Raw genomic sequence first — 14,851 nt, forward strand, 5'->3', positions numbered from 1 at the left:
TCGGGCTTTCCTCCCACATTAAGCTGACATGATGTGATATAACTGGAATACTTTTCAAAGCATCGTTAAACCCAACTCACTCACTCACTCAGTCGGAGTCAAGCATGCTCTTGCTCTTATACAACATCAGGAGGACATCACTCTGAAAGACTTTATTCCTACTTTAAGAAGAAAACATATAAATAATTGTAACAAGGGTCACATGACTGCTTCAAGTTAACAAAAGGAGAGCAAAATGTTTTTTTATTTTTTCTGCCTTGTCATATTGCGATATTTTCACTCACTCACTCGCCCTCACTCACTCACTCACTCACTCACTCACTCACTCACTCACTCACTTACCATGATGGTTCCCTAGGCATTCGTACAATGAGAACCCAGTCCAATACAATTGGTTGGTCTCAGTTTGTTGGGTTGCAATGATCAGTTAACCGTACTCGTTGAGTCAGCAATGATCGAGTAACAGCTAAGCGGAGTCTGAAACTTTATGAATCCACAAAACTTGGCATGGAACAAAGTATGGCTTTGCATTCACATTGTAGCAGGGTATTGAGTCATCCCACAGTTGACATCCGTACCTTGTCAGCTTGCTAATGGGGTTTACCCTTTGGTCATGTGGACAAGGCATCAGACCTCTGTTCAGATGGTCCTTTATTCGAATCCCATCATGTGACTATGATGGCCGATTTCGGGTTTCACTGTAAATGATGTTTAGGTCTTGTTAATCAGTAGTAGGCGTGTACAGTACAAGAGATTTGGGTTTCTGTCCGCAGAGGAGCGCTATGTGCCTGGCATAGGGGAGATCACTCAGCAGGATGTAGTGAAAAGGGAGATAATCCATCAGTTGTGTATAGCGCCGATGGCCCATAGTGAACTTGTCAAGGCATTACCAGAAGATGTGAGTATATATGTCTTGCACTCTTTGGTTTGTGATCATTAACCTGTTTCTGAATGAAAGACACATTAATTATATCCCATTACACCCAAAGCATGAAATGAACATGATGAGTGCGTGAGTTGACATTAAGTGACAGCAACAAGGAGGGACAGCAAGTCATAAAGATAGAATTTGCATATCCATTGGTTAATTCATACCAGGCAAAGAAACAATGCATTTATTTTGAGTGCACATTTCAATGTAGACCCCCCAAATCACATGACAGAGACTGACCTCGAACATTGGCTCGTCACGTGATGAATATTGACTCTCATCTGCTTGAAAACAAGATTGCATCTAGGAGTAACATTTCAGGGTTTGCAGGTTACTGTAATGAAGCAGAGGACATTTTAAAGACTTTTTAAACTTGAAAGCGAATTTCGGTCCTTCTTGTTGCATATTGATCTCGTCAAGAATAATTATTTGTGTACTAATTCGTTTGATTGTTACATTGTGTGATCAGTATGGTTTTTATTGGTGCAGTGTTCTGCCATCCTAGATGCATGTGTGATATGTATTTCCAGCACAACAATGAGACAGGGGTTGAAGATGTTGTCAGCGAGGTGGCCAACTTCAGGTAAGTGACAAGAACTGTTTCATTCGATAGGAAAGGCGATGTACAGCCATGGAAAAAGTCAGCTCCCTTGGTTGTTCAGGGTGATGTATCACCCTGTTCCTCGATTCAGTGCAATTTGCTAAGAAATCATGAGTCACAATTTGAAATATCTAGCCAGTCAAACACATGAAGTAGATGGGAGGTGAGATACATCTTCTCAAGGCAAGGGCGTTAACTGACTATTAAAGTCCAGTTTCCACACTTGCCGAACTAGGCTGGTATTTCTGGGCTCGATCGTAGTGCCAACAGTGGCTATTACGAGTTATGTCCCTTCTACTGACCAATCAGACTCCATCTCTCATATCACTTGCATTTGCTTCAAACAAAATGGTGGCACCCAGTCAAAACGATCTGATCGATAATCAAGATCTCTTTTGTAATAAAAAGGTCTTACCCTGCGAAGTACATCAAATCACTTGAGCAACTTGATTAAAAACAGGAAATGATTTGCAATATATCTGTCGATGCCCAGTTGACTTTACGAATGCTTTGCAAATCCTGCAGTCGACTGAAATCTGCACGTTAAAATCCATGTTGTTTACGAACCGGATGTCTAGTTCTTTACGTGATTTTGATTGGACTATGCATAGACTCGTTAGTCCCACCAAAATATAACTCTGGAATCCCAGTTTAGAATAACCTTGTCTGAAAACTGTTAGGAAGGGGAAAGTTAAAATATTCAGAATGACCTCATCTGAAAACTGTTACATGAGTGGCCTGCCTCTTCAAGGCGGTTGTGTGGCTTGTTATTGTAAGATGTTAATCAGGATTACATGGCAAATGGTTACAATGTTTGCATGGTCTGTTGAGGAAGGTAGTCTACACAGTACCATGAACATGTCGAAAGATTAAGTATGAAATTGTACCTTTAAATCTGTAACATCGGTCTTCAAGATTTGCTCGGTGCTGTCTGTGTCCTAGTGTGACCTGTGTGGATAGAGGATGAAGGAGAGCCGAGCGGACCATGATGCCAAGGATGTAGGATCACTTCTTTACATGATCACAATTCATGATGCCATACTGCCAAAAGTTGTGTAAATCTATATTCATTCTCAAACTGTGTGTGTGTTGCTGCACAGGAAGCCATCATCGACTGACAAGGGGAAGTACGAGCTGAAGGATGAGTTCTACAGCCAGTATTGCCCATACTTTTACCACTACACCAAAACAGACCAGTCCAAGGTATGGCCTTTCATTGTGAAGGCACTCTCAAAGTCTTGAAATAAATATGGTTAAATAATAAAGTTTTTTTAGAATTAGTCCCACCTTACATCCTTTTCTGTTTTACTCAAACAATCTTATATTGTTATACCTGCCAATAAGTGGGAGGGGGGTATAGGAATAGGCACTGTCTGTCCATACTTCCTTCCGTCTTGTTTTGTTTCTGGGGCATAACTCAAAGACTGTTCAATATTTCTTTATCAAATTTTGCAGAGATATCAATCTTGCCATGACTGGTTCCTTTTGCTATTTAGGAATGTTGGCCTTTTCATTTCTTTTGGTTTCCATGACAACAAATTATATGTAGCTTCAAACGAGGGAAGGGTTTGTTTCCAGGGCCTAACTCAAAGATTTCAATTTGTTCAGGTTTTCAAGCAATGAACCATTTGTTTTTCCTCACTAATCAATAAAGTACTCAACTAATGTTTTTTTTGTTTTTTTTATCATTTATATTTTTTTAATGAAACGAATGAAAAATGACAGTTTATCCAATGGATAACCCCAGCTATGAGTGATATTCCCAAGCAACACAACCCTACTGAGATGACTAAAGTCAGCTTGGAGTGTATAAATAAGTTCAAGTGTCACTGACTTTGTAACAAGCCCCACAAAGCTCTTGTAGTCAGGCTTGAGTCTTACATTCAGTCAAACATGCTACTGGTGGGGGACATGCTTATGTTTGATTGTATTGTTTGACCTGTGTCAAGACCAATCCAGGGGTTGTACAATACTTGACCTTGTGTCTCTTTTCCTCAGTCTGAAGAAACCCAGAGAAAGAGGAAGAAGCAACAGGATGAAGACCAAGGTTTGAAACTTTACACTTGACACTTGACACAAGATTGTTGAGCATCCACTTACTGATAACATGAATTACTGTTATCAGTCACAAGTTGCACTTATCACAACTAGTGTTTGATAATAGTGGAGATGAGGGTGCTAGATGTCCACTTGTCAGTTACACTGTTTGTGTCTCCGAAGCAAATCACTTTGTCTGTTTTACACACAGATCTACACAAGAGGGAAAAATAAATACTGAATTTTGCATAAAATATGCTTGTTTTAAGCATCATTTTAGTCTGTTTTTACTCTTATTTATGGAAATCAAGAAGAAATCAGTAGTAAATGAAGATGATGATCACTCACTCACTCACTCACTCACTCACTCACTCACTCACTCACTCACTCACTCACTCACTCTTGTATTGCAGCTCTCCCCCCTCCAGTGCCTCCGTCCTTAACCTCCCAGTTCCAGCCTCTGGTCGACATCCTACAGTGTGACGTCATGCTGCATATCATGCGAGTTGTTCTCACGCGCACGGCTGCCCAAAGGTCAAGATCATGGTCAGAAGCCCAGTTTGAGAGGGTAAGGGGGAACACTGGTCTTGTATTCCTATACATTTTGTCTCCTTACAAGACAACTTATTGTTGATGTGTGTAATTTATGCTTGTTGCTCCAGATTGCCATCCAAACATGTACATCTTTGTTTTCAGATTCTATATATTATTGGAATAGCCCTCCATGAACAGCGCAGAGCGATTGATATGAACAACACAAGTTTTGATTTCCTCAATAAGGCTGTAAAAGGTAATTTCAAGTCACTCTCTTCTTGTGTCCAGATTAAATTTGTGCAAAAATTATGTCCTAAAAATGAAAACACTAAATAAGTTGCAAAGAATGGCATAAAATGTCATGAAGTGTTTCAACCAGGCCAGTGGTGCGACTTAAGTTTATGGTGACTGTGCTGTGTTTGCAGAGAATGGCTTGTTGTGAAGTATTTCAACCAGGCCGGTGTTGTGACACAAGTTTATGGTGACTGTGTTGTGTTTGCAGAGAATGGCTTGTTGTGAAGTGTTTCAACCAGGCCGGTGTTGTGACACAAGTTTATGGTGACTGTGTTGTGTTTGCAGAGAATGGCTTGTTGTGAAGTGTTTCAACCAGGCCGGTGTTGTGACACAAGTTTATGGTGACTGTGCTGTGTTTGCAGAGAATGGCTTGTTGTGAAGTGTTTCAACCAGGCCGGTGTTGTGACACAAGTTTATGGTGACTGTGTTGTGTTTGCAGAGAATGGCTTGTTGTGAAGTGTTTCAACCAGGCCGGTGTTGTGACACAAGTTTATGGTGACTGTGCTGTGTTTGCAGAGAATGGCTTGTTGTGAAGTGTTTCAACCAGGCCGGTGTTGTGACACAAGTTTATGGTGACTGTGTTGTGTTTGCAGAGAATGGCTTGTTGTGAAGTGTTTCAACCAGGCCGGTGTTGTGACACAAGTTTATGGTGACTGTGCTGTGTTTGCAGAGAATGGCTTGTTGTGAAGTGTTTCAACCAGGCCGGTGTTGTGACACAAGTTTATGGTGACTGTGTTGTGTTTGCAGAGAATGGCTTGTTGTGAAGTGTTTCAACCAGGCCGGTGTTGTGACACAAGTTTATGGTGACTGTGCTGTGTTTGCAGAGAATGGCTTGTTGTGAAGTGTTTCAACCAGGCCGGTGTTGTGACACAAGTTTATGGTGACTGTGTTGTGTTTGCAGAGAATGGCTTGTTGTGAAGTGTTTCAACCAGGCCGGTGTTGTGACACAAGTTTATGGTGACTGTGCTGTGTTTGCAGAGAATGGCTTGTTGTGAAGTGTTTCAACCAGGCCGGTGTTGTGACACAAGTTTATGGTGACTGTGTTGTGTTTGCAGAGAATGGCTTGTTGTGAAGTGTTTCAACCAGGCCGGTGTTGTGACACAAGTTTATGGTGACTGTGCTGTGTTTGCAGAGAATGGCTTGTTGTGAAGTGTTTCAACCAGGCCGGTGGTGTGACACAAGTTTATTGTGACTGTGTTGTGTTTGCAGAGAATGGCTTGTTGTCACTGCTGCAGACGCTGGTGGGCAACCAGAACGTCAGCCAGGACCCAGTCAAAGATCTACTCACCTGGATGCTGAAGGTGGGTCACACTGGAGGACGGGATCTGTAGGATGCTGTAGAACGGGGCAGCTGGGTGGCCTTGTGGTTAAACATTCCTTGGTTCCTTTGGCAGCTTGGTTTGATTCTTCACATGGGTACAACGAGTGATGCTGTGATGGGCTTGAGTGTTAAGAGCAGAATAATACCATGTTCATTAACTTGCTCAATCAAATCATGTTATGTCTTGTGGCCTTTCCACTTTGTTCCTCATTCCTACTGTTATTTTTTATTTTTAGCCTATTAAAATATTTACAATGCAGACAGACAGCTTCTGTCAGTAATGGCCGCTGGCCCAAAATACATACGAAACCATGATCATGCATGCACAGTCTATATCAGATTTACAATTGGGTGTTTCATTATTTATTTTGAGGATATAGAAATAAACAAACATTTTATGATTATATCAGTACTCTTTCACTCTGCATCATAGAAAAAAAATTAATTGAATGATATTTACTAAAACATTTAGCAATTCAATTCTTTCTTAATTCAGAGTAGGAGTCACATACATGGAAGATGTGCAATTCATCTTCAACAGTAAGATAACCTTTGAGCTTTCTGCCAGTCTCAACAGCAAGCTCGAAATTGCAACATCTGAATCAAGAATAGTATGTCCTCAAATGTTGAGGGAGATCACCTATGCTTAAATACTTTCAATATTTAGAAGGGATTTAAACTTGTTACAGTAAAACACTTATGATTTTAAGTGAAAGGATGCTTGCCATGACTGAGAGAGGTTGTCATGTAACATTTGCTTACAAAGTGCTGAGGATACAGTTTGAAATTACTAGTGCTTTCTTTTTAAATAAGTCATGTTCCAGAAGACTGCCACAGATTCATGGTGATCGAAGTGTCCATTCACCAAAATGAAATAACCCACTCAGCCACCGAGGTTTCCACAAAAATGAAAGTCAGATAAATGTGGAAGCCTCGGTGGTTGAGTGGTTTAGATCTCTGACTTTGTGTGCTGGCGATTAGGTGTTTCACTCTGGCAGTGTGGGTTCGAATCCCGGATGGGATTCAACCCAAAAAAGTACTGGAATTTGTACTTTACTAAGAAAGTGTTATCCCAAATATATCATTGTTTCATTTGACCACTTTCTAAATGACATTGTTTGTTTATGGGAGATACAATTGTCATAGCACTAAGATGACTTTGTGGAACATGGCCCTGGTCCAACACTTATTCAAGAATGTTTTGTGCAGCAATTTGCGGAGATCTGTGCCATGAAGGACAGTTCTGTGGATGTGGGGACGCTGGGGAATATCACAAGTGGCCGGGACCACAAGACAGAGGCGGAGAAGAAGAGGAAGGCCGAGCGGGCAGCTAAACGCAGGGCAAGGGTCATGGCCCAGATGTCCAAGATGCAGAGGAACTTCATTGCAGAGAATTCTGACCTCTTTGAAAACACCAGCACAGACTTGAAGGCTGCCACCTCTGACATGGATCTGAGGTGAGTTGTATTGATTGTAAGGGTAATAATGATTAAAACAGCTTGAGTGTCCCTTGTGAGTTCTGCTCTTCGATGTTATTACCAGTCTGCAAAAAAGCTTTCGAGTCTACCATCCCAAATTTGGCTCTTAGTATCATTTTTAGTTCATTTTTGTCTTATATTGTCTTTTATTAGAAGATCTTACTTGACCAAACAGAATTTTACTTTGCTCAGGGTTCGGACTAGTGACGAAAATCGCATACTGTATTACCCATCGTCACTTTTAAGTCCCATGCCTTAGATTCCTCCAGGGAAACCATGCTGAATCTATCATTTTGCTGATTATGCAACAGTTCTGCAAATATTAATGTGTAATATGCTCTATGCTGTAAGGATGACGTCTTCACCTTTGCTGGATAATACCTTCAATGATGACATGAAAATATTATTCCTGTAAGTCTTTATTCATGGCCACCATGGCAACAGGGATGTTGTTGAATCACCCGCTGAATCACTCTACTGGTGATTTATACTACGGAAGTAAAGCCCTCATGTGGATTCCAGGCTAGAATCTCTGCTGGTCAGTTAATGGTCAGGTTCAGTTGACTTGGTTGATGGCGTGTCATCGTAACCTGGCGACATGGATCGTTGCATACAATGTCAATCACTGGATTGTCTGGTCCGGATTAGATTATTTACAGACCACTGGAATAAACCTCACTCAGTGTTGACACGTAGGCTGCCTCTGTTCCAGTGATTCTCTTCCTGTCGGGTTCCCTGTCGCCTTGGGCAGCTGTCGCAGCAGCGCGGTCGTCACGGCGCCCATCCACGCCACATGCATCCTGTGTCAGGAGGAGCAGGAAGTCACATGTAGCGGGAAAGCTATGGTCCTAGCAGCTTTTGTACAGCGGTAGGTTCAACAATTTGTACTTCATTTGGCAGTGTTATGTTTGGGATAACACTCTCTTGATAAAGAACAGATTCTAGTACTTTTGGGGGGTTGAGTCCCTTCCAGGATTCAAATCCACATTGCCAGAGTGAGGCATCTAATCGCTAGCACACAAAGTCAGCGATCTAACCCACTCATCTAGTGAGGCTTCCACAGAAATGAAAGTCTGACAACTGGCTGTCTAGATCATATTCTTTGTGTACCCCTCTGATAAGTGTAAATTGGCACAGCTCTCATGACTAAAAGCTATGAATACACAAAACCATTTTGAAAGCTGTCAATTGTAACAAATGTTATATTTGGGATAACACTTTCTTGGTAAAGTACAGATTCTTAAAATTCCAAAGGCCTGGATTATATAAAACATGTGAAGCCCCTTCATGATGTCTCTGCTGTGATTCTGTTTGACTGTTGTTAATATTTGCAGTAATCTGAAAGTGTTATGTCAGATATGTTTGGGGTACTTATGATGTCTTAGAGCCACTTGAAAGGTGAATTGTACCTTGTAACTATCATTACAAGTTGTTTTGTGTCTACATATGAACCTTGTCGTGTGTTAACGTAGCAAGTGACATGTGAACCCGATTGTTTTAGATCCACTGTGTTGTCACAGTGTCGGGGCAAATGTGCAGAGAACAAGGAAGAGTTCGACCCCATGTTCATGCCCCCAGACCTCCTCGTCGGCACCTACACCAGCTCCTGTGGCCACGTGATGCACCACGACTGCTGGCAGAGGTAGGACAAAGCTCTCCCTTCAGTAGTGTTGGGAATCATTAGTGGGAAGCCAGGTTAGATTCGGTCCCCAGCCTCATTTATTTATTGTCACAAGAAGTGATTAGTTCAGATCAGGTGGTCATCTCCTGGTTGATGCCTGTCATCCTGCGCTGATGGCATGGATTGTTGCCCATGCCTGTCATCCTGCGCTGATGGCATGGATTGTTGCCCATGATTTCTGTCTGAGGTTTACCTGGTTCTGATGTAGCTGGAATATTGCTACATGTGGCAAACAAGATTCACTCACTCACTCCTCATCAATTGGTTATCACAGGTGTCCACCTAGCCTCAAAGTTTGAATTTGTCCTTGGAAGCCACCTTACTCCTGATTCTATTTCCTTGGTCCATAGCAATATTCCACCCGGAAATTGAAGATACTCGATTCTAATTTGACAATCAAAAGTATCAAATCACAACAAACCCTCTCTGATTGAAACTGCTGATTTAAATTCCGCATCACCATGGAAGCTTTTATTTATAGACTAGTCTTTTGCATCACAATGAGCAATATGACGTCATATTAGTGAAGTGCAGTGTAGGACGAAACTTTGCAAGGCTTGCTTAGGTTTCTTTAGGGGTGCCCACGTCATGATAGTTTACCAGTTTGCAGTGCTACATGCTTTGTAGTGAAGGCCAGACTGTATAGACATTGGAGCTTGCGACGACGTTCATACAATGTTTGGATGCAGACCAAGATCTATACACCTTTTCATTTAGTACTTGTGACTTCATGTTTGCACTGACAGCTATACAACAACCAGCTGTATCGTAGAGTAAAAGAGTTCCACAAAAGGAGAGGTGCATGACAAGTAACATAGATAAATCTATAGGTGACCTGCATGTAAATTGAATATCACAGTATGTTTATATCCTAATTGTATGAACCAACAGAACTTAACCAATTTCAACTTGAAAAAAAACAATGTGAAAACTCTTTTGAATATTGTCACTTTATTACCTAGGGAAGGAATCATGGCTTTTACAGGGCACTAGTCTGGTTTAAATTAAAGATCCTAATCAAAAAGGGTAAAAACTTGTGTTGTTTTTTAATGTGTTGTAGTCATCAAGACATTTTTGTGATAGGCACTTAGCAACTTTACTCTCTACTCTGCAATAAAACCATGATTCAGTGAAGGAAAAGCTTTACAGGCAGAGAGTAAAGCTGACTTGAAATGATGAAAAGTGGGGGTGTGCTTAACATTGTGTGATTTATCCCCAGGTACTTTGACAATGTGATGAACAAGGAACGGCGGCGACCTCTACGCTTCCGCCACAGCTACAGCTACGACATAGACAAGATGGAATATTTATGTCCCCTCTGTGAGGGCCTCAGCAACACTGTGATACCCATTGTCCCTCCTCTCGTCTCCATGCTGGCAGATACGTGAGTACACACCTCTCACATTGCTTGTAACATTCTATCTGTGATGATAGCAGACCCCATCAGCCAATGCTTGTTGTAAGATGTGACGAAGTGGTCAGGCGAAGTGACTTGGTTGATGCATGTCATCGTATTCCAATTGCATGAATCAATGCTCATGATGTCAGTCACTGGATTGTCTGGTTTAGATTTCATTGAAAGAGGTGATGAAATGGTCAGGCAAAGTGACTTGATTGACGTCATTTCATCGTATCCCAATTGAATGGAACGATGCTCATGATGTCAGTCACTGGATTGTCTCATCCAGATTTGATTGAAAGAGGTGATGGAATGGTCAGGCAAAGTGACTTGATTGATGTCGTTTGGTCGTATCCCAATTGCATGGATCTGCTCATGATGTCAGTCACTGATTGACTGGTCCAAATTTGATATATATATTTTTCAAACTTTCACCATATAGCTGAAACTTGCTGAGTGCAGCGCTAAACAACAAACAAACAAATCTTTTATTCACAATATCAATCACTGGATTGTCTGGTCCAGACTCAATTATTTACAGAATGCTGTCATATAGCTGGAATATTGCTGCATCGGGCATTATTACAAAATTTGCATTTCCTTGCAAATCATTACTGACGGTCAAAATAGATACAATAATAAGTGCCTAAATTTTCCACTAGACAGTCAAGCAGTTAGAAATAAATTTCTTCTAACGTGACAGAAAGTTTATGAGCCATGCGATTTCGGACACTTGATGTAACTGTTTGCTTTGAACTACTTGTTGTCATGCAGCCTGGTTCTTCACACCACTTTGGCTGTTTTAAAGACCATTCTAGTGGGGCTGGGAGGGGTAACTCAGGCACTCGGGGCAGGTGGCTCCTGTGTAGGATCTGTCTGTACCCACTGCACTACCCACACCCGTGGTTAGTCACATGATAGATTGTTTAATGACAATAACAATAAAATTCCATGGCCACATTACAAATCGCTAATCAGGGCAGTTCTTTCTGACAATGCTCGCATTCCTTCCCTCTTAGTAAAGATAAAGCATCAGTGTATACATGCATGATCAGATCTTTTTTGACGTGTATCTAAATAGTTTTTCCCTAGGGTTCCGATAACACATTTCCCTATCAGACATGTAGTACCAAACTCTTGAGGCCTTTAGCGTGTCATGTAAAACAGGATCAGGTACCCGGGTAGTAAAGTTTGAGTCGTCCCCGCCCTACATTCTCGGCACCCACTGCCATGCTATTGCTGTGATGTTACGGAATCCACTAGCATTTGGTATTCTAGGACTCACAGAAAGAACAGTTTATCAGATTAATGTTGTTATCAGCTTCATTTCGTGTCTGTCAGTCCTTCCAATGTCTGACCTGTTTGAGGGTGACCTGCTGTGTGTTGTGTGTAGGGAGAAAGAGGTGGACCTGAAGTATGATGACTGGCTGGATGGCATCCAGAAGACTGTACAGAACAGCATCCAGGAAACCAAGGACCAGGAGTCCGAAGGTAGGACATGTGTCACCTTACTTGTTCATCCCATGTGGTCCCAAATTCCCCATGTGTTCCCCAATTACTCATGTGGTCCCCAATTACTCATGTAGTTCCTAAATTCCCCATGTGGTCCCCAATTACTCATGTGGTCCCCAATTACTCATGTAGTTCCCAAATTCTCCATGTGGTACCTATTTCCTCATTTCCCCAATTCCCCATGTGGTCCCCAATTCCACATGCACCTAGTTCCCAATGTGGTCCCCAATTCCTCATGTGGTTCCCAATTCCTCATGTGGTCCCAATTCCCCATGTTTTCCCTAATTCCTCATGTGGTCCCCAATTCCCTGTGACCTCCCCAATCCCCCATGCTTGAATATTGCTGACATCATCATAAGACAACATGCTCTGCAACTTCTATACTTATCTCTTCAACACATGCAGTGAGCATGTTCTTATATCTGCACATCAAAGTATGTGGGCTAAACGTGCTTGTGTCAGTGTGATGTGAATGTAGGATGATGTGTTTCTGTTGCAGAAGACTTCCCCCTGTTCCAGCCATGCCCGATCTCCACCATCACACGCATGATGGCCGAGAGTGTCGCCAAGAACTTCCAGCTGCTCTGGGAGTATGTGTATGATGATGCCAGGTATGTAGGCTCCATGATTAGATGTACTACTGTAGAAGTATGTATGATGACACCAGGTGTGTAGGCTCCATGATTAGATATACAACAGTTGGAGTATGTGTATGATGACACCAGGTGTGTAGGCTCCATGATTAGATATACTACTGTAGGAGTATGTATGATGACACCATGTGTGTAGGCTCCATGATTAGATATACTACTGTAGAAGTATGTATGATGACACCAGGTGTGTAGGCTCCATGATTAGATATACTACTGTAGGAGTATGTATGATGACACCATGTGTGTAGGCTCCATGATTAGATATACTACTGTAGGAGTATGTATGATGACACCATGTGTGTAGGCTCCATGATTAGATATACTACTGTAGGAGTATGTATGATGACACCATGTGTGTAGGCTCCATGATTAGATATACTACTGTAGAAGTATGTATGATGACACGAGGTGTGTAGGCTCCATGATTAGATATACTACTGTAGAAGTATGTATGATGACACCAGGTGTGTAGGCTCCATGATTAGATATACTACTGTAGAAGTATGTATGATGACACCAGGTGTGTAGGCTCCATGATTAGATATACTACTGTAGAAGTATGTATGATGACACCAGGTATGTAGGCTCCATGATTAGATATACTACTGTAGGAGTATGTATGATGACACCAGGTATGTAGGCTCCATGATTAGATATACTACTGTAGGAGTTGGTATGATGATGCCAGAAATGTAGGCTCCATGATTAGATATACTACTGTAGGAGTATGTATGATGACACCAGGTATGTAGGCTCCATGATTAGATATAATACTGTAGGAGTATGTATGATGACGCCAGGTATGTAGGCTCCATGATTAGATATACTACTGTAGGAGTATGTATGACAAAGCAAGGTATGTAGGCTCCATGATTAGATATACTACTGTAGGAGTATGTATGACAAAGCAAGGTATGTAGGCTCCATGATTAGATATATTACCGTTGAACCCAAGGTTCTCATGATGTTTGGGAGTGTATCTGTAGCATTGACTGCAATGTAGAACAACTCGCCTTCACTATCTTCTTCCAATTTGGTAGGCCTGGGGAACAGAAAGACAATGTATGATGAACTAAATGAATCTTCTTCATGTTTCAGCGGCCACTTCTCTGAGGGGATGCGTGAGATGCTGAAGAAGTTTGCTCGTGATGTGTACTCAGTAAGTGGATCTTGTAGGAACACGACAAACAGGTCTTCACTGGCAAAACTAGATGTATTGCTCACCTTCCACAGTAACACATAGCATCTCCTGTCTGTAAACTCAAAATCATGACGTCATTCTGATCTGAAATCCTTGTTTTAGTAGATGGCTCTTAGGATTAAAAATGTTTTAATATCTTTGATAAAAGCAGCCTGATAAAGAACTGCAAATAGCAGTGATGACGACAGAGAGTATTGTTTAGTTTGCTGAAAAGTCATAGACAGACAATTTCTGTTCAACTGTCAGTGTCTTGTGGTGTGCCGTGTTCCTAAATGTGACCTCTGTTGACAGTTTGGCCTGAATGTGGACCCTGATGACGAGAACCCGAGGGTGTCTGTGATGGCCTGGAGCACATGTGCCTTCACTATACAGGCTATAGGTAGGTGGCAGTCAGTAGTCACGCAGAGGAAAGCCTCAAGTTGCCTTCACTATACAAGCTATAGGTAGGTGGCAGTCAGTAGTCACGCAGAGGAAAGCCTCAAGTTGCCTTCACTGTACAAGCTATAGGTAGGTGGCAGTCAGTAGTCATGCAGAGGAAAGCCTCAAGTTGCCTTCACTATACAAGCTATAGGTAGGTGGCAGTCAGTACTCAAGCCGAGGAAAGCCTCAAGTTGCCTTCACTATACAAGCTATAGGTAGGTGGCAGTCAGTAGTCACGCAGAGGAAAGCCTCAAGTTGCCTTCACTATACAAGCTATAGGTAGGTGGCAGTCAGTAGTCATGCAGAGGAAAGCCTCAAGTTGCCTTCACTGTACAAGCTATAGGTAGGTGGCAGTCAGTAGTCACGCCGAGGAAAGCCTCAAGTTGCCTTCACTATACAAGCTATAGGTAGGTGGTAGTCAGTAGTCACGCCGAGGAAAGCCTCAAGTTGCTTTCACTATACAAGCTATAGGTAGGTGGTAGTCAGTAGTCACGCCGAGGAAAGCCTCAAGTTGCCTTCACTATACAAGCTATAGGTAGGTGGCAGTCAGTAGTCACACAGAGGAAAGCCTCAAGTTGCCTTCACTATACAAGCTATAGGTAGGTGGCAGTCAGTAGTCAAGCAGAGGAAAGCCTCAAGTTGCCTTCACTATACAAGCTATAGGTAGGTGGCAGTCAGTAGTCATACACAGGAAGCCTCAAGTTGCCTTCACTATACAAGCTATAGGTAGGTGGCAGTCAGTAGTCACGCAGAGGAAAGCCTCAAGTTGCCTTCACTATACAAGCTATA

The 14,851-nt window shown here is 42.0% G+C and overlaps 1 protein-coding gene across 2 annotated transcripts in view; it reads left to right on the forward strand.

Annotated features, from left to right (window-relative positions):
• LOC124148498 (E3 ubiquitin-protein ligase UBR2-like) overlaps positions 1–14,851 on the forward strand; it is a 76,504-nt gene that overhangs the window by 41,092 nt on the left and 20,561 nt on the right. For both annotated transcript variants that reach the window (XM_048403546.1, XM_048403547.1), the window contains exons 24-38: positions 774–898; positions 1,462–1,514; positions 2,633–2,735; positions 3,531–3,579; positions 3,983–4,137; positions 4,266–4,359; positions 5,607–5,698; positions 6,928–7,175; positions 7,909–8,064; positions 8,698–8,838; positions 10,097–10,261; positions 11,670–11,767; positions 12,288–12,399; positions 13,540–13,600; positions 13,934–14,021. In XM_048403546.1, coding sequence (XP_048259503.1) covers positions 774–898; positions 1,462–1,514; positions 2,633–2,735; positions 3,531–3,579; positions 3,983–4,137; positions 4,266–4,359; positions 5,607–5,698; positions 6,928–7,175; positions 7,909–8,064; positions 8,698–8,838; positions 10,097–10,261; positions 11,670–11,767; positions 12,288–12,399; positions 13,540–13,600; positions 13,934–14,021 — 1,740 coding nt within the window. The remainder of the gene's footprint in view (positions 1–773; positions 899–1,461; positions 1,515–2,632; positions 2,736–3,530; positions 3,580–3,982; positions 4,138–4,265; positions 4,360–5,606; positions 5,699–6,927; positions 7,176–7,908; positions 8,065–8,697; positions 8,839–10,096; positions 10,262–11,669; positions 11,768–12,287; positions 12,400–13,539; positions 13,601–13,933; positions 14,022–14,851) is intronic.

Source organism: Haliotis rufescens, unplaced genomic scaffold (assembly GCF_023055435.1).
Source record: "Haliotis rufescens isolate VD_foot unplaced genomic scaffold, xgHalRufe1.0.p SCAF_3, whole genome shotgun sequence".
Taxonomy (NCBI): Eukaryota; Metazoa; Mollusca; class Gastropoda; order Lepetellida; family Haliotidae; genus Haliotis; species Haliotis rufescens.